Genomic DNA, 24,059 nt, shown 5'->3' on the forward strand with positions numbered 1-24,059 from the left:
GTCTCGAAGTTTTTCCGCGAGAGGGGATCACTAATATCCTGGAGGAGGAAGGAGCGAACTTCTGGTTAAAGTGTGGTTGTGCAACAGGGCTCCGAGCGTGACACTTTCCGCCGGAAGAGCACTAAAGCGGGTCGGGATTCCGAGCAGGGAGGCGAGATGCTCAAGTCCAAGACTTTCTTGAAAAAGACGCGGGCGGGTGGCGTGATGAAGATTGTACGCGAGCACTACCTGCGGGATGACATAGGCTGCGGTGCGTCGGGGTGCGCGGCGTGCGACGGAGCGCACGAGGGACCTGTCCTCGAGCTGCAACCCCTGGACCGGGCCAGCAGCCTCTGCCCGCAGCCACACTACTTGCTGCCGGACACCAACGTGCTGCTCCACCAGGTGCGCCGGTAGGCGGGCGGAGCCGCAGCACCGCTGTCCCACCAGGAGAGAGGGAGACAGGAACACTGAGACCCTAGGAGGAGCGTCTTGGGCAGCATTACGTACTCAGGGAGAGGCAACCCCACCGGGACCCATGCCTCCTGCCCCCAGGCCGACGTTCTTTTTCCTTGTACTGTTTTGTTTTGTTTTTTCAATCTTTACTTTTTTGAGTTCTTGGAGTTATAAGAATTTTAGATACGTCAACTTTCTAACTCCTGCTGTCTCTTCTGCCTTAGATTTTAATGTCTGGAGGCCGGGGACCTGGGCTTCTGTGGCCTCCTGCCTGCGACCCTCAGGCAGCTTGTAAGTGCCTACGAGCGAAAACCATGTGGGCCAACGTATTTCTTTATTAATGATTAATTCTACAAAGTTTTGTAACTAGTTTGTTTACACGTGTTCTTCTTTAATCGACCTGAAGGGTTTTCTGTTGCAAAATAGCTCCTTAGTTTAATGTACAGGTAGTATTGGAAAAAAAAAAAAAACAAAAAACCGGCAGAGTTTTAGGTTCAACAGAAGCAATTTATGAATGAACATGGGAAAAAATAACTATTTTTTTATTTACTTAAAAGATTGATGTCCTTGAGGACCCTGCCATCAGGAATGTCATCGTGCTACAGACAGTTCTCCAAGAAGTGAGAAATAGGAGTGCTCCGGTATACAAACGAATCCGAGATATGACTAATAACCAGGAGAAGCATTTCTACACATTTACTAATGAGCACCATAGGTAGGGGGAAAATTACCTCAGTTATCAAGAAACTAGAATTAGCTCAATTGGGGGATGAAAGTTCCTGGCTGTCATCTGTGACATTGTTGGAAGATACACTGTTAAGTTTCATACTTCTGGGAGTAATGTTTGATTCTTACACAGTTTACAGACCTTGCTAAGGTCACATAAGCATTGATTGGGTCAAAGCCAGAACCAAAGTCTCCTGGTTCCTAGAATGTGGTAGGTCCTTTAATTTCCAAAATGTTTTCATTTTGAATTGGTTTTAGCATGAGTTGAGCAGTAAGATTTTGGAAGATGAGATTTGCCTAGGTTTCTGATATACCATATTATATGAATAACCAACATAAGTTAATTAAATATAGGAGTTTGTGAAGGAGAGCTTTAAAAATACAAAGCAGGTATATTCTTAATGTGCTCTTAAAAGTTACACTAACACCTTATAACTGATCACATTGAAGACAGTAAGGTTAAGAAATATAATTCATTTCAGATTTAAGATGTTTGTTTCAACTTAATGTGTGATCTTAGAAAATATGGTATTGTCTATTTATTACATTGGGCTTCCTGGGTGGCTCAGTGGTCAAGAATCCACCTGCCAATGCAGGAGATGTGAGTTCCATCCATGGGTTGGGAAGATCCCTTGGAGGAGGAAATGACAACCTGCTCCAGTATTTTGCCTGAAAAATCCCATGAACAGAGGAACCTGGCAGGCTAGTCCATGGGGTTGCAAAGAGTCAGACATGACTGACGGACTGAGCGTGCATTTCTTGTATTACATAAATAATTTATAACGAATCAAGTTTACCTTTATTAATCAGGATTTCTCAACATTGCCATTATTGACATATTGGACTGGGTAATTCTTGTTATGGAAAGGCTGTGTGAAGCACCGCAGGGTGATTAGCTGCATTCCTGGCCTATACTCTCTAGATGTCAGTAGCAAAGCTGCCCCCCCCACCCCACCAAATCCCCTGAGCTGTAACAACCCATAATGTCTTCAGATGTTGTGAAATGTCCTCCAGGGGGGAGGATATCAGGGGCAATATCACCCCAGATATTGAGAACTGCTGGGTTAGACAGTGGATTGGATAATGAAATCCCATGGGCATATACAACTTTAAAAATATTTAATATCTCAAATTTCTCTTCCTTATTCTTATATCCCACACTTAAATATTATTTATGTAAAGAATATCAGTTAAGCACTTGAAGACTTATTATTTCTGTCTCCTCCTCAAAATCCAAAAACAGGAACTCACTGGTTTTCAGCACTCAGAGACCTAGTTTCTGTGGAGCATGACCATCAGATTTTTAATCCAGAGTTAACACTTTTGTTGGCTTAAGTGTAGTGAATAGAGCTTAGCAGTACTGGGGTTGACAGGAAGAATTAGGACACTCAGGCATGCTAAAACCAATTCAGAAATTTATGACCGTGTCTTTAATAATTCTAAAAGCATTAACAGGTGTGTTTATATTAAAGCAGGTTTATTTATATTAAGTATAAAACTCTAAAATTGAATCTTTAACCTTTAAGAAGTAGGTAGAAGTTATTGTGCTGAATTTTGTAATTGTTCTTAAATTTGGCTTTGAAGACAGATTTAAAGAAATAAGTATACTGACATTGGATAGCTCAGAGTTGGTAGACTTAGAAGGAATATGCAGTCATATCTGGGTCTTGTCTTTCATTCTCTTGATGGCCCTTGTCATGTATTGTGAGTTTATCATAGATAATTTACAGGCATCATGTATTTAATAACTGCATTAATCATATGATCACAAGTCATCTAATCATACAATTGGTAGCTTTTAGGAATTTCTGTTAATCTACAGTTTGAATGAAATCTCATTATCAGACCTGTAAAATATTAGTATAGTTTTTTTTTCAACAAACTATTACTTTTCTTTAATGTCCCAACCTATAGTATAAATTCTGATCTTGAGTTTTTCTTTTAGTGAGATGAATTTATTTTAGACCTTTTATTATTCCATTAATAATATGATTTTCTTCTTTCGAAGCAAATTGTTGTCTTAAAAACATCACTAGAAGGATCTTATTTCTTCTGTGAGGTATAAATGTGAATACATTCAGGGGAAAAGATGTACTATTGACTTTTAAGTTCAGTGATCATTAAGCATTTATGTCCAAAGACTTTTTACGTGTGCTTGATTCTGTTGATTTCCATTTCTTATCTTTCTCTTTTCCCCTTTTCATTACACTTAGAGAAACTTACGTAGAACAATTACAGGGAGAAAATTCTAATGACAGGAATGATAGAGCCATCCGAGTAGCTGCAAAATGGTACAATGAACATTTGAAGAATATGTCAGCAGAGAATCGGCTGCAAGTTATCTTCATAACCAATGACAGGAAAAACAAAGAGAAAGCCATAGAAGAAGGGATACCAGCGTTCACTTGTAAGTCTCCATGTAACCAGACTGTTAGTTCATGTTTGCAAATGCATGCAAAAATTATCATCAGGCCCATGGTCAGATGTTCATTTGACTGTTTTTGACTGTTTGGTATGTTCATGGTCATATATAGCTTAATGTGATATTTTTGTATTTTTTTTTAATTTTTCAACATTGCTAAGCTAAGCGAGTTGTGCCACCAGTGGCTGTTAATTTCCCTGTCAACATCTGGAATGGGCTTAGTAATAAAAGTTCATAGACACACTTGATGTACTGCCTCTTGGGCTTGACTACCTCAACAGAGAGGGTCCCTCGCCCACCAAAAAAATTGACATGTGTACTGTCACAAATAAGATAAACCATGTTCTTCTGAATCTAAGGGGGGATAAAAAGCACATTTAAATTTATCAAGAACAAAAAACTTATTTTTCAGGTGAAGAATACATAAAAAGCCTAACTGCTAATCCTGAACTCATAGATCGTCTTGCTTGCTTGTCTGAAGAAGGGGTATGTTTGAGTTTGCTTTGTTTTGTTTTTGAGAAGTGAAAGATTAGCATAGCCACTTTGGGATGTTAAGCTTGTAATTACCAGATTTAGAAATTGGAATATCAGTGGGCAAGCTGGAATTGAAATAGGAGTTGGGTGATAAACAACACGAATGGCTGCATTAGGCTTTTGATCAAAATGCCATCCCTAAAGTCTTGACTTCTACAATACCAGAGTTCACTGATGTATCCTCAGCAGCCCAAGTAGGGCCTGGCACAAGGTGGCACTATTTGTGTGATTAATCAGTGAAGGAATTCATGGCTGGCTTGTGATAAGGAGTAGGTATTTGACAAACAAACAAGTGGTGGGCACTAGAGAGAGAGTATCCAGCTGTAGTGTTAATTTCATAGGAGGAGGGAGGGCTCATGAGAAGTAGGACAGGAAGGGAAGGGGCCAGATAGTGAGGACTCAGGAATTTATTCTGTTAGTAATTTTTAAACTATCATATAAAAGTCTCCCTAAAGGGCTGCTACTAAGAGAAGTTAGCACATAGGATTCTGGGCTCCCTATCTTATACTCTTAGGCTGAAAACATGAAAGGTTGATGAGAGTGTGGCTAGGAGGAATGGAGAATAATCAGAAATGTTACTTATTTGGAAAACCACTCTAATCTCTATTTATAAGATGATACATTGTATCTCAGCAGGATTAGAGGCAGAGGCAGGAGTAGAGGGTCACTGCAGTAGTGGATGTGAGCTGCTGCTGCTGCTGCTAAGTCACTTCAGTCGTGTCCGACTCTGTGTGACCCCATAGACGGCAGCCCACCAAGCTCCCCCATCCCTAGGATTCTCCAGGCAAGAACACTGGAGTGCGAGAGGGAATCCTTAACCTTGTTTCTTTGAATGTGAAGTGTGTTTGGCAATAACGATGTCATAGCATTGTTAGGGTCAGATGGTGATAATGTTCAGTCACTAAGTCGTGTCCAACTCTTTGCGACTCCATGGACTATAGCACCTTAGGCTCCTCTGTCCTTCACTATCTCCCAGAGTTTGCTCAGGTAATAGTAGTGTTAATAAAATTCTTATCTCAGTGCCTGGCACATAATTATGGTAAATGTAAATGGTAGATACTATTAGATTTTATATAATAGTATATTATATGTGCATCCAAGCTTTACAGCGTTTTTTTCTCTGCCTGTTTTCAACCAGCTACTTCATAAAACTAAATAGAAGTGAAGAAACAAAAGCTGGACTTTATTTTTAGAATACAGGTAATAGGATTATCCTATCTAATATATATGCACTAGTTGCATGCAGCTGTTTAAATTTAATTCAGTTTACAATTCAGTTTCCCAGTTGTGTTCACCTTTCAAGTGTTCAAGAGCCCTTTGTGTCTACTGACTACCATATTGGAGATCACAAGAACACTTCCTTTATCACAGAGTTGATTTGGATAGCACTAAAGGAAGTGGATAGGTCTAAATGAAGAAACAGGAAGTAATCCAACATTGATAATTCACAGTGTTTGACTATGTACTATGATAGAGTAGAGTAAATGTAGAATATAGTGAAACTGCAGTCAGTTCTATTATAGTATGTGTGTGCATTCCCCAAAGTCACTGTGCCATGTAAAATTTTATATAATGAAAACTACAGAGAGCTTGGGCTTCCCTGGTGGCTCAGACGATAAAGCATCTGCCTGTAAGCAGGAGACCCAGGTTCGATCCCTGGGTCGGGAAGATCCCCTGGAGAAGGAAATAGCAACCCACTCCAGTACTCTTGCCTGGAAAATCCCATGGACTGAGGAGCCTGGTGGGCTACAGTCCATGGGTTTGCAAAGAGTCGGACACGACTGAGTGACTTCATTTTCACTTCCACTTTCACAGAGCTTAAGGGAAAATGTGATTAGGGACACATGCAGAAAACTTCATGACGCAGTGGAAGGAGGGTTGTCTCGATTTGAACAGAAAGTTGTTACGCCAAATGTAGGTGGTGTGGCTGATAAAACATGGTGATCTGAAGTAACCAGTAGGTGTTTGAGGCATGTGTGTGTGTGTGTGTGTGGATGTTTGTGGATTCAGCTTGGTTCAGCTGGATGCAGTTTTCTGCTCTCACCTGGTAGTTTTCATTGGAACACATTTGTGTTTTCAGAACAAGCATGATAGGAGAGCTAACCATACTTAGCCAAGGCATCTAACCCAGATTTGGAATGTCAAGGCTTCCTGATAAAATTGTATCTAAGTTGAGATGGGAAGGATGTTAAAGCAAATTCCTTTGAGACAGAGACATTTTAGCTATGTTGTATGTTAAAGGAGTTAATGACTAGGGGAAGAGCATTTCATGTGGAAGGAATAGCAAGTTAAAAGGCTCTGAGGTTAGAATAAGTTGGCAAGATCGAGAAATCCTTAAAAGTGTGGATGGGATGATGTGAGCAAGGGAGAAAAATGTTAGGAATGAAGTCAGAAATGTAAGCAGGGACCAGATCGTGTAAGGATGTAGTAAGTCATGGAGAAAAATTGGATTTTAATCCTTGAGCACTGGACAGCTATTGAGCAGAATAATATACCTATTTCCCTGTTCCAAGGAGAATAGGTCAGAAGCAGGGGCCTCCACTTAGATGGATATTTTAGTATCCCTGGGAGACAAGACAGAAAATTGGATCATGGTAGCAGAAGTTAAGGTAGTGAGAAGTCAGATGTTGTGTGTATTTCATTGATATAAATATTTTGTTGATTTTAGGATTTGGTGATAGATGGGGCTGTGAGGGTACAATTAGTTAATTAGTTAATTATTTTAATAGGCCATATCATTAATCTGTTTGATAGGTCATGTTCATGGTAGGTTTAATAGATCCATATTTATTTTTAATAGGTCATGTCTATATGATGGTGAGGATGTTATAGTACAGGGGAGAATTTGATTCCAGAGAGAGAAGAACAAAGTTCTTGAGTAGAGGAGAGGAAGTGGTGGATAGATGCTTCTAGGTGAGCAGATTCAGCATGGAGAGATAAGTGAGTCTCGACTGATTGCTTCCAGTTCTCATTGTGGAGGTGGAGGTCCCTTATCTGAGAGTGAGAAAGGAAGACAAGGAACTTGGAGAGTTAGGCAGAAGAGAAGGTATAAAGTGATCTCCTTAGAAGATGGGAAATTTAGGAAGTGTAGAAGTCTAAAGGAGCCAGGCAGTTAGGTTGTTGGATGTTGAAGGTCTCAGAGGATCCCAGCAGGTATTGCGGTGGATCTACAGCAGGTCCCAGTCTACCTCTGTCTAACTGCCTTAGCTGTTTAAAATAATCTAAAAATAGCTTTTCTTGTGCTTTCAGGAACCACAGTCTTCTCATACATTTGAGGTTTCCTATTACCCTTTATATACTCCTGCCCGCTCATTTGATCACATAGCTACACACCTTTATTTGAGGAGGCCTTGATGGGGTTGGAGGGGTACATAGAGTTTTTTCTTCGGTGGCTGATACCAAAATGTAATGAAATGGAAATGTTTGTGTATGTTGTCTTAAGAATAAAAAGCATTTTTTTTTCTTACTGTGCTATGTTCTTTGAAATTCATAAGAGTTGTATATACTGTAACATGGATGGTTGTTTTAAATAATACCTGATAGTGATAATAGTTGTATATGGAGCATACCAAAGACTCACATACTAACTATATCTCTTGGTTTGCTTATTTCACAGAATGAAATAGAAAGTGGAAAAACAATATTTTCAGAGCATCTTCCGTTAAGTAAGCTACAACAGGGCATCAAATCTGGCACATACCTTCAAGGGACATTTCGAGCCAGCAGGGAAAATTACTTAGAAGCTACAGTATGGGTCCATAGCGATGACGAAGACAATAAAGAGGCAAGTGTGTACATGAATTCGTTTCACACTAAAATATTTTTTGTTCATTTTTTTCTTTCATAAGTGTTTCAGATTTTTGTACAAGAATTTAAATTTGCTTTATCCTCCTAGTTTGTGAGTTTAAAGTAAGTTATGTGAGAGGTCACAGATGATAGAATTAATCATTTTTTCAGGAAACTGCTTATTGAGGAAAAGAAATTTCTATTAACCCCTTTTAAGAGAATACAAATATAATCAATCAAAAACAAACCCCGCTATGGTGCATCTGTTTTCTGCATTATGATCTATTATGGGAAATACTATTTTACCTAATGTATAATTGCTCCAGAGGGCTTCCCACACTTTAAAGCAAACAGCAGTCATTTTGGGGTGCTATTTGCCAAGTACTTGTCTTAGTGCATTGAATGCTGCATTTCATTTAATTTTCAATACTGCCTATAAAAGTAGGCATTCTTTTGTTTACCAATCAGGACCCTGAGATTTAGAGAGATTAAAAATTCTGGTATTAATGTAAGAGTTACGTGGAACACATGAACACAACTTGTATTTTCTGACATTGTTTTTTCTATTTGATACTGAGAAATTTAGAGGGCAGAGGAAAGGGACACTATGAAGGAAGAGAAAATATAAAGGAAGGGAAATAGAAACATAGAAACATCAGACTATATCTCAACTTCTTTAGGGCAACCTTCCCATTATTATACTGCCTTTGAAATTATCTGGGCATGTGTTCTTTGCTATTCACACAGATACTCTTACAAGGACTTAAAAATTTAAACCGAGCTATTCATGAAGATATTGTGGCTGTGGAGCTTCTTCCCAAGCATCAGTGGGTAGCACCATCTTCTGTGGTTTTACAAGATGAAGGTCAAAATGAAGATGATATAGAGAAGGAAGAGGAGAGAGAATGCATTGTATGAAACCAAACAGGTTTTATTTTTTGTCTGTGTAGCTTTGATTAATTTGTTAATGTATTAGCTTTGGAGAAAATTAAATGAAACAGTTTTGGAGACAGTTCAGTGAAACAAGTTTCATTGCTTTCAGATTTATGGAATAAAATTATAGTTCTGTAGGTTTAATGTATGTCATATACATAGTTGATTTCTTTTCCTCTAAGTTAGTCTTTTAAATTAGTGTCTTACTTTGCTTAAATAAACAGGTTGAAATACAAAATACAAAAAGACTTAACTTGAGTATGAAACTTGAACCCTGACATTCAGGTATATGATCTAGCTGAATTAGGTTTAAGTAAATAAAATTTTCTTTTCTTTTTCTTTTACAGATTTAAAATTTTCCAAAATGCTTTTATGCAATGTTTAAAATCCCCTCAGCATAATAGATGTACTTCTAGGCCCTTAAAAATAGGTCTGTTTAATAATTCCTTCTCTGTTACCATATTTATTATGATGAGAATCCTTTCTGTTGTTTTTTATGACCTAAAGTCTACCTGATAGGTATTTTTCCATTTTAGAATTATAAGAATGATACAAGTAGTTGGAATTCACAGAACATTAGTAGTTCTTCTCTTTATATGAATTATGATCGCTGCTTTGGAGTCTTACTGTAACATTATCTTTACAAGGTCCAGGCTATAGGAGAGTATTAGAGGTGAAATACCATAGGGTTCTTTTGGTATTTCTAGTAAGAACTATTATTTATTTGGGTTTATATTTTGAATAAGACAGGCATTTAAAGATACATCTCTTTTTTTAAAATGATTTAATCAGTGCCACTCTGCTCATTACTGGAAACTACTAAAATCCTATTAATGACCAGACCTGTGCATGAGCATGTGCATCTATATGTGTCAGTAAATCCTCACATTAAAACCAAAGAGTTGTGTTCTCACATATTTATTCAGTTTTCTCTTTTTGATTTTTTTTTGGTAGTGCTTTATTATAGAACTATTTTTGTGGTTTTGTTTGGCATGCTCTTGCCTAGAATCTTGAAGCATCAAAATTCCATAGTTTTATGTCATAATTTATTGCCTGAAAAAGTATTAGTATCTATATTCTGATTTTGAAGGGAAATTGTTTCATTACCCTTACAGGACAGATAACTGAAGGTTTTTACTTTTATTTTTACATCTCAGCTTAAGACTGCTGTAAATGAAAAAATGTTAAAGCCTACAGGTAGAGTTGTTGGGATAATAAAAAGGAACTGGAGACCATATTGTGGCATGCTTTCCAAGTCTGATATTAAGGAGGTGAGTAAGGAGCATGTTGCTATGTGATGGAAAGTGATGTACATTGAACAGAATTTAGAGCCCTCACCTTGCCCCCATCCCCAGCCTTTTGAGTGTAAATTCTTTTTTCCTAATGTTCTCTAGTCAAGAAGACATCTCTTTACTCCTGCTGATAAGAGAATCCCTAGAATTCGGATAGAAACCAGACAGGCCTCTGCATTAGAAGGACGGAGAATTATTGTTGCTGTTGATGGTTGGCCGAGAAATTCCAGATATCCAAATGTAAGCTTGAAGTAATAATTTTATGTTAGACTGTTTAACTAAAACTTTAGGAATAAAGTTGCTTCTTTTACTGAAAATAGAATCTGTCTTTATATAAAATGCATGCTGAAATTTAGGAGTATTAAGTAGTGCATCCAATCTGAAAATTAATCCTAGGAAATTCCAATGTAAATCACTTGGTTAATTTTACTCAGACTTCCTAACAAGTAATTTTTGGTAACATTGACTACAAAATTAGTGTTTGAGACCTAAGTAGATTCTAGTAAACAAATTTTGAAGCTAGGATATTTGAAGCAACTTTTAAACTTGAGAGATAATAGGAACTAAACAGAGACCTTGTTTTGTGAGAACTGAACTCTCAGAAAGTCTCCACCATAAATCACTTGAGAAGTCTTGTCATTTTTAGCTTTAATTTACCTAATGGTCATTTTTAAGAATTGTGGAGAAAATTTAGAAATACTAAAGTGGTAATGGAAAATGTTCAACCATTTAGTGTGATAATAAAATATAAGTTAATAAACAGAAAGCTGTAAAGTACACCGGTCTTATAATACCTTTTGGTCTTAGGGACACTTCGTGAAAAATTTAGGTGAAGTCGGAGACAAAGAGACTGAAACAGAAGTTTTGTTACTTGAGCATGATGTTCCCCATCAGGCTTTTTCACAGGCTGTTCTTAGCTTTCTACCAAAGATGCCCTGGAGCATCACTGAGAAGGTATGTTGAAAAGAATTCCTAGTGACTTTATGAATTACTGTATCTGAGCTACTAGTTTTATTTGGTTTCTGTATGTGTCTTTTAAAAACCATGTAGAAACCTTATCCCCCTCCTCCCTTGCATTGCTACAGAATGCTTAGGTTATCACGAAAATCATTTACTTTACTAAAAGACAGACTTTTCTAGGGGACAGACACTGGCTGATATCACATTTTCCAAAGGCAGGGGGTTCACAAATTATAAATCATGAAGTGTTGTCATTGAGAAATAAAGCTACTTTTTATTATAATTATTGTTGATTTTATAGAGCTGTGTTACATCTGTACCACCAAAATTGTTTTTTATTTTTCAATAATATGGCATTTTTTAGGACATGAAAAACCGAGAAGACCTGAGACATCTGTGTGTCTGTAGCGTGGACCCCCCAGGATGTACTGATATAGATGATGCTCTCCATTGTAGAGAACTTGAAAATGGAAATTTGGAGGTATTTGTAATTATGATGGCATTCTATTCAAAAATAGTTCTGGTCTTGAATTAATTTTCTTTTGACCCATTGTAGAATTTGTGAATTATTCATGTCAGGTAGAGTCTGTTGTACCTGCAGAGACTCATGGGCATGAAAAAGCTGAAATGGTAACTGTGACTGGCGTCTTCTTTTCCTTTTAGCTGAATTTCTTCTCATTAGAATTCCTTTAGTACATTTACCCAGTTAAGCATGTTGACATCCTTTTTATCTTTTTAAGGTTGGTGTTCATATTGCTGATGTTAGCCATTTTATTAGGCCAGGAAATGCTTTGGATCAAGAGTCAGCTAGAAGGGGAACAACTGTATATCTTTGTGAAAAGGTAAACGTGTTAAATTTAAAGTGGAATTTTGATACATCTTCTCTGTCGTGTGTTTTATTCTTAATAAAGTCATCTGAGGTGTTTCCTGAGGAAAGGAGAGCCTCAGCGTTTAGTGAAATATGAGTAATCACTTTGTTAATTGTAGTTTGTCATAATCATGGGCACTTTTGGATTCCGAAACAGTGGGGAATAGTATATGAATTAGCTAAAGGACATACATAGAATAAGGCGACCTTAAATCAGTGAAAATATTGCAGTGTTTTTTGTTACTTAGCCAAATAACAAGTAGATGTAGTTGATATGAGTTGTTGTGAAGTGTCAACTTGTCTTTGAGTAATTAATATATTTTCTATTTTTTTATGTATAGTTAAGTCATGAGTCTGTTCTGTCACAATTACTATTTCTTCTTCATTAAGTGTGCTCCCAGAAACTTACAGAGAAAACTTGTGAGAGTAGAAGGGAAAGTCAGACTTAATTAACTGTCAGGGTTCTTCTGTGTACCTTTTTTCCATAAGAATTCATTTTTTCTCTTTTTTAAGGATGTTGAAAACACCATGCAGTTTGTGTGAAGCATTGGAGGAAGGTCCCGTTGTAGAGTTATTAGGGCTTGTGTCTGCTATCTAGTACAAACATTTTGTACAGAGCAGAGATTTCAAACTGAGGGCACAGCTAGGTGGGTGGTGTAGAGAACTTACCACTGACATGAAATCCAGTTTTCTTTCATTTCTTTTTTTTTTTTTTAAGTCAGTCGGTCGTGTCCGCCTCTTTGCAACCCCATGGGCTATACAGTCCATGGAATTATCTAGGCCAGAATACTGGAGTGGGTAGCCTTTCCCTTCTCCAAGGGATCTTCCCAACCCAGGAAATGAACCAGGGTCTCCTGCACTGCAGGCGGATTCTTTACTGACTGATCTATCAGGGAAGCCCATTGCTTCCCTCTTGTAAAAATGGTGTGTAGCTACTTCTCTAGAAATAGACTTGTTTTTTAATTTCACATTGTCTCAATTCTATTTACAGAGGGCTTCCCCACCCCCGCTTAGAACATCAATGTTATTTGAGAATAGAACCTCAAATACATGTATGGATATAGCTCAGTAATCTGCTACTCTTATTTTGTGTGTTTCAGAGGATTGACATGGTTCCAGAGTTGCTTAGCTCTAACTTATGTTCCCTGAGATCTAATGTTGACAGGTATTTATGCACGCTTCTTCATAAAAACGTAGTATTTACTACTTTAACTGATTCCCTTTAACAAATACTCTTACTTTTCTCCATAGGTTGGCATTTTCATGTATTTGGGAAATGACTCACAATGCTGAAATCTTAAAAACGAGGTTTACCAAAAGTGTCATTAATTCTAAGGTTGGTTTCATGTTTAATATTTCATGTTGCACGTCTTTTTTACTTTTAACAATGTTCTAGATTGTTTTGAAAAAGTTAGGCGTATTAATAAGAAGTTTTTCCCCAGTATTCCCACTAAATCTTGTTGTTTTCAGTTATCTGCTTAATTTTTGATGTTATCTAGAAATGAGATTATGTGGCAGTTTTTCTGTCTTCAGAAACTTAGAAAGCCTGTATACTTAGGTGACTAAGTAGATTCTTTTAGCCCTAATGTAGGAACTCCAGTATTTGAAGTTATCCCAATTTATAACTGGTTAGTATTTTAAAAGATGGTGTGTAAACCATCTTCTTGCTCCTCACATTTTTTCAATGAAGTGATATGAGCCACTGTTGAATTCTAGTAGAACTAGTCTGAAATTGATGTTCAAACAGAATGGAGCCAGTTTACATTTCTCACTCCTTTTCTTCTTTTGTACCTTTCATCCGATTTCCTTATGTTCTCATTTTGCTCTGAATCTTCCTCTGTCTGCGAAACCCTCTTTCTCCAGTGATCTATTTTCTAAGTTTACCTTCTTTTTCTCTCCCTTTAACATAATTCTTTTCTGATTAGCTAGTGGTTGGAAATAAAGCTTAATGTGAAACTGACAAGGAGTCATGTGTGAATGATTTAAATTTTCCTAGATTTGTATTTTTAAATAAGGTGAGTTTATAATTCTCCCAAAGTTGGTTAGTGTAGCAAAATTTTATATGAAAAAAACTTAGTAAATATGTAACATAAAAAATTTTTAGACAAGGAACTCTTAGCTCCTAGTAGATAAGTTGGTTCTCCCAAGAATCTATCCTGATCTGCATCACCTAACTCTTTTTTACTATTCCTGATTTTTACTCATAAAACTATTAAAAAAAAAAAAGGCTAAAAAAATGGCATTTTTCCATGAGAAGGGAAATATAGGAGCAGAGCAGAAAGCTGTTTGTTTATTTGGATTGTACTGGAAATTAATCTTTTCTACTATGATTTTCTAATTCTTAGATTAAATACTTAATTTGGGGTATTTAGTAGATTTCCTATAAAACATGATGTCTGGATTCTTACGGTTTTATTATTTGCTGTGTGTAAGGAAGTACTGGTCATCTGGAAATGATTTCACTTTACAGTCGTTATCAAAGAATAATCTAACCTTCCTTTTATCTTATTTTAACTTTTCCTAAGTATTTATGCATTAAAAGAACAATGAAAGAAATGAGAATTTAACAATTCTACCATTTAATTTTGTTTTAATGTAAGTTTGCTTATGTTGTGTAATGCATCAGATAAGAGTTAATGAACCAGAAATCATCAGTATGCAATATAAATATTATAACTAGGAATCTCTTTTGTTATTGATTTTAGGTTTTCTGAAATCATGGATATTTTATAGTGGAAACATAAATTTTCAAAAGTAAACCAGATTTTATAAGCATTTGTATTAATATATGGTTTCTTTTTTTAGGCTTCCCTTACATATGCTGAAGCTCAGATGAGAATTGATTCAGCAGCTATGAACGATAATATTACTACTAGTCTCCGTGGACTAAATAAACTAGCTAAAATTTTGAAAAAAGGAAGAATTGAGAAAGGGTACATTTCAAAAATATTAAGATTTATTTTAATTTTCCTGTCCTGCTGTTAACGATAACTTGTGAACTCTTTATGAAGTTTTTATCTTGGTCAATGATGAATTATTTAATAGGCTGAGTAGGGACTCTTAAGTAGATACATTCTATTTCTTCCAGGTACCTTTTTAAATATTATCAACTTGATTCTGGACTGATGTTTGTTCAGGAGTTCTGTTACGTTGAAGACCTTGATATGTCTGAATTAAAGATCTTGAAGAAATTGTAGGAAGGGAAGATCTTCTTGAGACTTTTCTATGGCTTGTTCCTGATTTTAACTAGAAATGATTTTCAGGACTGAATGTTTTTTCTCAGATCTTTCAATAAAGACAAATGAAGTCCTTGCACTTAGAGTTGGAAGAGATTTTTAGAGCATGTTTAATCCAACATCTTCAGTTTTTAAATGATTCGGGGTTACATTGAAGCAGTCTTACCAAAGATCTGATCACTAGTGGCAGATTCACATCTTTTAGCTGTTATCTCATGGCATTTGCCTGACTGCAAAGGAGTTTTAAGGAATATCCACGTACCCAAATCTGTTGAAGTAGTCAGAAGAAATTTGATTCTTGAAAAACATCATCAACTATCAGAGTAAAGCAAGAACTTGAGCCTTTCATATGTTGGTCTCGGGATGCCCATGCCCATCCAGAGTGGAGTCACAGGTGGTTACTGAAAGTGGTTTTGTTGGGTAGTGCAAACTCGAGATCTCTGCTGTTTTCATAAGATGTGCCTATTAAAGCTAAAATTAAAGAAGATTAAAAATTCAGTTCCTGAGTCACACTAGCCATATTCCAAGTGCTCAGGAGCCACATAGTAGGCTGGTGGCTACCATATTGGATAGGGTGGATTGAGACCATTTTCATCCCTGCAGGACGTTCCATTGGACAGTGGTGTTCTAGGTATTTATGCTGAGCCACCCCTACCTAACTCTACTCATGTTTCAGTTTTCTGGGAATTTTCTTATGATCCTAAATACTAAACTTGAAACTGATCTGAAAAGAAATTGAAAGGATAATTTGGATGCAGTAAAACCCAGTGAAAACTTAATTGCTCAAATTTGTCATTAAGACATAAATAAGACGACTATAATTAGATTTCTTTTGTAATGCAAAACAACACATTTTTCATTGTATTCATTTATTGAAGGTTTGCAGTATGCCAGGTATCAGAAGAAGGTTTGTTGTAAAAGCAAAGTGAATAAAACCAATTGAAACTATTTTGGCAGTTTTAAAGTAAGAGATGTAGATTTGTATCTATAATGTAGATTGTGATTAGGACAGAAAAGCTATTTATTTAATTTGAAAAACACTCTGTACTTCTAGTTTTGAAAGTAGATACTCATCTACTGGTAAAATCTATCATTGAGTCTTCTCAGTCTTAGGGTGGATATAGAGAGCAATCAATTAAAAAAATGGTTATCTTTCACCTTCTTAAAGGATATGTTTTGCCTTAAATTGTATCTGTCATATGTCTGTCTTAAAGCATAAGAGTTATGTTTTAAATTTTCTGTGAAGAAATAATGATCAAATATGATTAGTGTACCTTGCTCTTTAGGTCAAGCTGTATTAACACATTAATTGTAGTGTAGAACCTTGTTGTATTGCTCAAGTTATTTGTCATGGAAAGAAAGGCATATTTGTCAGATTTCCTCTCGTATTCCTTCTGTAGTTCTTGCAGTAAAGGTGAGTCAGGGAAAAAAGGACTTGGAATCCCACTTGCCCCAAACTCATCTTTTCCCCTTCTTTGTGATTGTCCGAAGTTACCCAGCCTCAATAAAATTCTTAGTTTCTGGTTGATTTGGAGCTGACTAGATGCAGATAGGTTCATGGTGTAAAACCACATTATGCTTGCCTTGTGGGAATATACTTTTCAAAGAAGAACTTGCCAAATCTTTAAATGAGCTGTGCATGTAAAGCACTGAGCCTGGTATATTATCTGACACCTAGTACTCAGATACTAATAGCCATCAGTATCTGTAACGTGAATTGTGGTTTATCAGTCTCCTCATTGGCTGGTTGAGTGTATGTGGAAGATACTTTTGAACTGAGGATCTTTTGGTGCTACTCATTTGCCCAGGGCAGCTTCCCTTTTGCCTCTTTCCACCATCCCTCACCCTAATACATTGTTTCCTGTAGTAAATAAAATATAACTGATTGCGTTCTTTATGAAACTTATCAAACCCTCTCATTTTGGGTACAGAAGACATTCTTTATCCTGAGAAACACAAGGACTCATTTTGTTGTATTGATGTTGTCCTGCCTTTTAAAATTGATTTTAGAACTGTAAACTATTGGGCCATCTGTGAAAATATAAAGGAACATAAAAGTTAGCAGGTGGTTATAAAGCTTTCAAAAAAGAAACTGTCACATACTTGCTTTAATCATTTCTGTTTTAAGAGTCACTTCCAGAGTTATATCTGTTACTGCTCACATAACTGATTCACCTCCTTATTTTATTTAGGGCTTTGACTCTTTCTTCTCCAGAAGTTCGATTCCACATGGACAGTGAAACTCATGATCCTATAGATCTGCAGACCAAGGAACTCAGGTATGCAGTTTTTTTGATGGGTAGTTGGTAAGATTATTATTTTAATATAATATCTAGTGTATATATTAATAAAACGTTTCTACCCCCAGATATCTATTTTAGTGGAGTTATGATTTCTGTAGAGAAAAATAAATATGGTTTTACTTTCTAGTCTCATCTAAAACTCAAATACCTTATTTGTATTATAAAAGAAAACTTGCCAGCTTCATTTGTCTTAATGTGTGGTGTATTAGAACTTGACTAGTAATAGTTATGGTAAGTAAAAGAGGATTGCCCTCATTAATTTCCTAAGTATTTAATAGAGAATATACTGTGATAGGACAGACCTGGGCCAAAACCCTGGAATCTAAAGTCACACGGCCTCAATTTGGATCCCATTTCTGCCAATGACTCCAGACAAATTATTTGACCTCTTTACACCTTGATTTATTTGTAAGTAAAATAGAATTGGTAGTGGTACACACTCATAGGGTGTGTGAAGAATAGTCAGAGGTTAAGCCTTGTTATTGTTTTATTGATTTATGTTAAGGTTTAGGAGGCAAGGGCTTCCCTGGTGACTCAAACGGTAAAGAATCTGCCTGCAATGCAGGAGACTTGGGTTCAATCCCTGAGGCAAGGCTGATTTTGATTAAGTCAGAGTTAGGCCTCTTTCCATACCTGTTATATAAGGTGATTCTGAAATTAAGCATGTATTTACACTTTTCTAGCAGATGACCAAGAATTAAAAACAGGATTATACTCAAGTTTGTTAGTTAGGACCAGTGTGTGCTTTACAGCTTTAGAGCTACAACTTAAAAATACCTTTGGGTAAACTATGCAAATAAGTCTAATGTTAGTAGGAACAGTGTACACCCACTACCAAGGGCTCTTTTGAGGAAAGTCTTGAATCTTGTTTTACCAAAGTAGAACATCACCCATTTCTTCTTACCAAGAATAAAAGCCACAATTCTAAGAGATTGTCCCCATAGTTTTAAAGACATGTTTGGAGGTCTTCCTAATTATAAAAAAAAAAAAATTAATATACTTCAGGAGTCTTGTCAAGAAGTTATGTTAAAGAAGGAAACATGAGTGACATTAATAATGCATGTTCAGTAAATTGGGAGAAAGCACTATTAAACAGAACACAGGGACTTACCTGGTGATCTAGTGGTTAAGAATCTGCCTGCCAATTCTGGGGGCATGGGTTTGATCCCTGGTCTGGGAAGAAGATTCCACATGCCTTGGAGCACCTAAGCCCATGTTCCACAACTGCTGAGCCTGTGCTTTAGAGCCTGCAGGCCACGACTGCTGAAGCCTCCTCACTCTAGAGCCCATACTCTGCAATAAGAGGAGACACTACGATGAGAAGCTTGCTCACCGCAACAGAGAGTGACCCCTGCTCATTGCAGCTAGAGAAAGCCTCTCAGCAGTGAAGACCCAGTGCAGCCAAACAAATAAATAAAATTATTAAAAAGAAACAGCAGATCATTTACTAATATTTTGTATACATAATTCATTTACTGTGTTTAATGAAAAACAGTATCAAATTGGTTGAGTTTTGAAGTCAAGTCATAATGGGCCCATATCCTGTTACACTAGTAATTCTGACCTTTAGCGAGAGATTAATATTACACATCTTTAGTTTTCTCATCTACAAAATAGGACTAATACCTATATTCATATGTGTATACATATATGTATATGTATGTATATACATGCACATATACCACAATGTAAACAGCACTTATAGCACGATGCCTGGGACATAATAAGCACCCAAAAGAACTATTTTAAATATCTTTTCATTTGGGGGATTTGTTGGTGAAAGTTTCAATTTTTTTTAAGCCAATATTGATATGACCTAAATAGCTTTTAATTCTTAGAAAACTGTATTTCTGTAGATACAGAATTAAATAAAAATCTCTTTAGACTCAGTGTAAAGAGGTGAAAATGCTTATGATTTAGATTTTACATGTAAAGCTTCTGTTTTTAAAGCCGCTTGTAAAATACCCTTTAGCATAAGATTTACTCATGCAGTAGGTAAATTGTAAGAGATTGTTAGCATAGTAACTGAGAAACAAAAGGGATGTTTAGTTCTTTAAAATACGCATGTGTATACATACATGAATGTTTGCATAGGAATTTTCATTATCTCAACAGAAAAGATAACTTGTGAATAGAAGTTATATAGAAGTATATAGAAGTCTCATTCTTTTTCCTTATTTAATGTCTTTTCATTTGGCAGAGAAACAAACTCCATGGTGGAAGAATTTATGTTACTTGCCAATATCTCTGTTGCAAAAAAAATTCATGAAGAATTTTCTGAACATGCTCTGCTTCGAAAACATCCTGCTCCTCCTCCATCAAATTATGAAATTCTTGTTAAGGCAGCTAAATCCAAGGTATGGTTCCATAGCTAGAAACATCATCTGTATTCGTGTTGTGATGTAGTGTTTGCACTGAATAATCTGTAGTCACATTTCCATAAAAGTTTTGTTGTTTCCTGATGCAAAAATGTGCCAGTAATTCTTTTCATTAAAGAAATTGTCTAACGTGGGTATGGTCATCTCTTCACACATTGAAATCATTTGCCCTATACTAAAGCCAAATGTTCCAAACTACATTATTTGTAATATCCTGAACATACTAAACTTTTCCATATCTCTGTGCTTTAACACATTTTTTCATGCCTGTGTTACTTCCTGTCTCCTCTGAACTGCCGACCTTTTAAAACTTAGTTGTTTTTTTTCTTCATCTTCAACTCACTTCAGTCCTCTTTATTTCACATCCCTAAGAAAGAAGTCCATTTTTGCAAACATGGAAAAAAAGAAAAAACATAGAAAGGGGAACCCATTTTCTCAGCCCCTTATACCCCCTGCCTCTGGTTAGTAGACTTTATTTACAGACATGATTACCCCTGCTTTTGGGGTAACTATGGCTTACATTGGTTTTCTTTGGATCACTTGCTCAGGCCACATCTTTCCTGTCCAGAAGAGAGGGATGAAAGGGTGTTGGATCTCAGAGCATTATTCTAACAGGAGGATCCTGGTTTCTCATTTTTCAGACCTTTATGGTGGGCCGGCTCCTATTATATCCATCAGAACATTATCAGCTTCTCTTCTCCTCCAAGGCTTACCCTGTAAATTGGAGAATTTTCTCTTATTGTCCTGTTTCTTTCTGTGACCTGGGTAGAGGAAGGAAGCTTTATGTATTTTTGCCTCATCTCGCAAAGTAGAATCGGCAGTTAACCGCTGTATCATCATGTTGAGCTGTACTCACCAGTACCTCTGGCCTTTTCTTCTACATTGAATGGAGGAAAAGGATCTGTAGAGAAAATCCCAACATGTGGAAACGGAACCAGATCTGCTTTGATGTTTTTCCACCCCGACAAAGATTAGGCGAGTACAGCTGGACTTTGAGAGGTAGCACTACTGCTCCCACTATTCTTTCCCCCTTGAAACTTCTTGAGAATGTTGGTACTTCAGTACCTTCAAATAAATTCAGAAAAATTTAAGGTTTGATAGTACACAAACCCACTATGACTTTTACTAAATTTATTTTCAGTTTTCCTAGGTAAGGCTAAAAGGCATAAACATTTATTACCTGGTTAAAAGACACCATACTTTTTCAGCCTGATCAGTTATATTTTGAAGACATGGCTGGTAATGATTTTTAAATGTTTAATTTGATCCCTTTTCCCTATTCTTTGGGCTTCTCTGGTGGCTCATATGGTAAAGAATCTGCCTTCAATGCAGGAGACCAGGTTTGATCTGTGGGTCAGAAAGATCCTGTGGAGAAGGGAATGACTACCCACTCCATTATTCTTGCTGGAGAATTCCATGGACAGAGGAACCTGGCAGGCTACAGTCCATGGGGTCCCAAAGACTTGGACACGACTGAGTGACTAACACTTTTCTCTGTTTATTCACAGAATTTGGAAATTAAAACTGATACAGCCAAGGCTTTAGCTGACTCTTTGGACCGGGCAGATTCACCTATTTTCCCTTATCTAAACACCCTGTTAAGAATATTAGCAACTCGCTGTATGATGCAAGCTGTGTACTTCTGCTCTGGAATGGATAATGATTTTCATCACTATGGCTTAGCATCCCCAATATACACACATTTTACTTCACCCATCCGAAGGTACATTTTCTCCTTAACAAATGAGAGATAGGAAATACTTTATTTCAAATTGTAAAAGGATATTTAAATGCTAACATGGCACGGTTCTTACTTTTTCTTCATGTGTCTAGATACGCAGACATCATTGTTCATCGCTTGTTGGCTGTGGCTATTGGAGCTGACTGTACTTATCCAGAGTTGACTGACAAACACAAGCTTGCAGATTTATGTAAAAATCTCAATTTCCGGCACAAAATGGCTCAGTACGCTCAGCGTGCATCTGTGGCTTTTCATACTCAGGTATTTGCCTTCTGTCACTAATATTAGCAGAAATGAAGTTTTGTTCACTTTTCATTTGATTGCAGAATTTTTTTTTGTTAACTTCAAAATACTTTAAAGGTAATCCTTAATAAGGTTGTCTGCTCTTTTACAGTTATTTTTCAAAAGCAAAGGAATAGTAAGTGAAGAAGCTTATATTCTATTTGTAAGGAAGAATGCTATTGTGGTATTAATCCCAAAGTATGGTTTAGAAGGTACAGTATTTTTTGAAGAAAAGGACAAACCAAAGCCACGGCTTATATATGATGATGAGGTACAGTATTTCTGATGGTTTTATTTTGGGGTTTTTCTTTCAGTGGGAGGGGGAACACTTTGTCTTCAGTAGCTTGCAAGTGGTACCTCTAACTGGTAAAATTATTTTTGTACCCTACAGAATTTTATGCCTATGAGCGTTTTACTCACAATTTCTCACCTCAGTATATGTTCTCATATACAAAAGTTATTAATTTCTTTCTACTCTATAAAGTTTTCCCTTCTAAGGAAAACTTGAATTATGCTTTGTTCCTGGTGGACAAATGGATTAAAGTAAAGGAGTAAATGGCTGTTGATAGCTCGAAGAAGGGAATTTTATCATCCAGTTCCCAGTGTGTTTTACTTGACACACTCCCTACTTCCCTGACCTTAGTAGAAGTACAAAACAAATTCTGCCCAATTACCTGTGTGCTTCTGTACAAGACCAACAATTTGCTAGTTAAAGGGTTGAGAATCCTGCAATTAATGAATAATATATTGGGACCAGAGTAAAAGGGAGAAGTTTGCACATAAATAGGTCATTTGTATGTGAGGGTGTTCGATTAGTGGTTTTGGTTATGTTGAACACCTAGGTGCTTATTAAATATTGAAGTTATTTTTAAACTTAAACTTTTAAATTAATTTGGAAGATAAATTATAAAGAATAAGAACCAAGCTTCAAGTGGAAAAAAGCAATTAAAAATAGTAAAATGTGTTTTGTTTAGATACCATCACTTAAAATAGAAGATACAGTATTTCATGTATTTGATAAAGTTAAAGTGAAAATCATGTTAGACTCATCCAATCTTCAGCATCAGAAAATCCGAATGTCCCTGGTAGAACCACAGGTAAGACCAGATTTACACTGTTCGTGTTGTGGTGGAATAAACAGTACATATTTTGTGAAAGACAGTGGTACAGTCCTGAGTTACTTCTGTTTAGTTATAGAATCTTCAAAGTAGTGTGCAGGACAGGTATCTACAGAGGAAATCCTATTTTCTCACTGATGTCCGTAGGCCGCGGGAACCCAAGCATCTTGGGCTGCTTCTGAGTTCCTTGGTTCCACACATGGAATCCTGAGATCTACCTAGTTCTTCATTTTTACCAGTTTTGAAATGTGCACTTTTGAAAAGCAGTTTAAAGTGTGATTCACCCTAGGACACTGCATCTTAACCGTGGTTCCGCCCCACACGCCGAGGCCTCTCATGCTGACAGTGGCTGTCAGCAGAGGCTGAGCGTCACGGCTAAACGCCCTTTCCAAAGGGCAGGCGGCGGCTGTGGAGATCATGTCTGCCTGCTACATCCTGAACCACTACTCCTTTGCGTGTGATATACATACATACGTACACTGTGTGGAAAACTACTGTTTCCTCTTCCCCCCACCATCCGTCCATCTTTTAGAACCTCAAAGTGTCAGTGAAGAAGAGGAAGATTAGATTGAGGTTTCTTCATGTTACGCTTTTACTCACCTGTTTTTCCCATTTTGCATTACTTTAGATACCAGGAATAAGTGTTTCTGCTGATACTTCAAACATGGACATTAATGAACCAGAGAGAAAGAAGAAGAAGCTTCAAAAATAGCTACAGTCAACAACAAAAAACTTCAAGGATTGGTTTCCTTTAAAATGAAGAGAATCTTGAGAGAACACTTGTAAACCTAAGAAGTGTGTGAGAGAGTTTGTTACTTCTAAGTACATTTTAATAATTTTTAAAATTTGCATTTTTATTGAACCATTGACTGTGTCTGTCCCATCATACTGCTTCCTTTCAGGATTAAAGAACTATTTATGCAGAAAAACTCAATTGAATAACCATGACTTATATAGTGACAGGACAGCAATTGAGGGAATCTGAAGATCACTGAAAGGGAGCACTCACCTGCTCACTGAAGAGGAGATGAGTCTTGCATAATTT

At 36.7% G+C, this 24,059-nt stretch overlaps 1 protein-coding gene across 2 annotated transcripts; it reads left to right on the plus strand.

Annotated features, from left to right (window-relative positions):
• Window positions 1-11: 11 nt before the first annotated feature.
• On the plus strand, window positions 12-23,876 carry DIS3 (DIS3 homolog, exosome endoribonuclease and 3'-5' exoribonuclease). Of its 2 annotated transcripts, XM_025262752.3 has the most exons (22): window positions 243-384; window positions 660-726; window positions 993-1,150; window positions 3,375-3,568; window positions 3,996-4,069; window positions 7,734-7,901; window positions 8,651-8,815; window positions 9,994-10,107; window positions 10,231-10,368; window positions 10,936-11,082; window positions 11,453-11,569; window positions 11,829-11,930; window positions 13,057-13,121; window positions 13,208-13,292; window positions 14,762-14,889; window positions 17,385-17,471; window positions 19,696-19,852; window positions 21,382-21,596; window positions 21,707-21,875; window positions 22,009-22,167; window positions 22,871-22,993; window positions 23,643-23,876. In XM_025262752.3, exons 3-22 carry the CDS (start codon window positions 1,098-1,100, stop codon window positions 23,724-23,726), a joined length of 2,544 nt encoding a protein of 847 aa, XP_025118537.3. In that variant the 5' UTR covers window positions 243-384; window positions 660-726; window positions 993-1,097; the 3' UTR covers window positions 23,727-23,876. The 2 variants fall into 2 exon arrangements, with proteins under 2 accessions (XP_006076096.3, XP_025118537.3); XM_006076034.4 differs by lacking the exon at window positions 660-726 and having other exon boundaries at window positions 12-384.
• The last annotated feature ends 183 nt before the right edge of the window (window positions 23,877-24,059 follow it).

This window comes from Bubalus bubalis, chromosome 13 (genome assembly GCF_019923935.1).
Source record: "Bubalus bubalis isolate 160015118507 breed Murrah chromosome 13, NDDB_SH_1, whole genome shotgun sequence".
NCBI lineage: Eukaryota > Metazoa > Chordata > Mammalia > Artiodactyla > Bovidae > Bubalus > Bubalus bubalis.

What these genes read in the sequence shown, in the direction of transcription:
- DIS3 (XM_006076034.4), top strand. Translation starts at nt 157, where the DNA reads ATGCTCAAGTCCAAGACTTTCTTGAAAAAGACGCGGGCGGGTGGCGTG. An exon ending in CTGTATATCTTTGTGAAAAG is followed by an intron (nt 11,931 to 13,056) that starts GTAAACGTGTTA and finishes TGTGTGTTTCAG; the next exon opens with AGGATTGACATGGTTCCAGA. An exon ending in AAAGGAAGAATTGAGAAAGG is followed by an intron (nt 14,890 to 17,384) that starts GTACATTTCAAA and finishes TATTTTATTTAG; the next exon opens with GGCTTTGACTCTTTCTTCTC.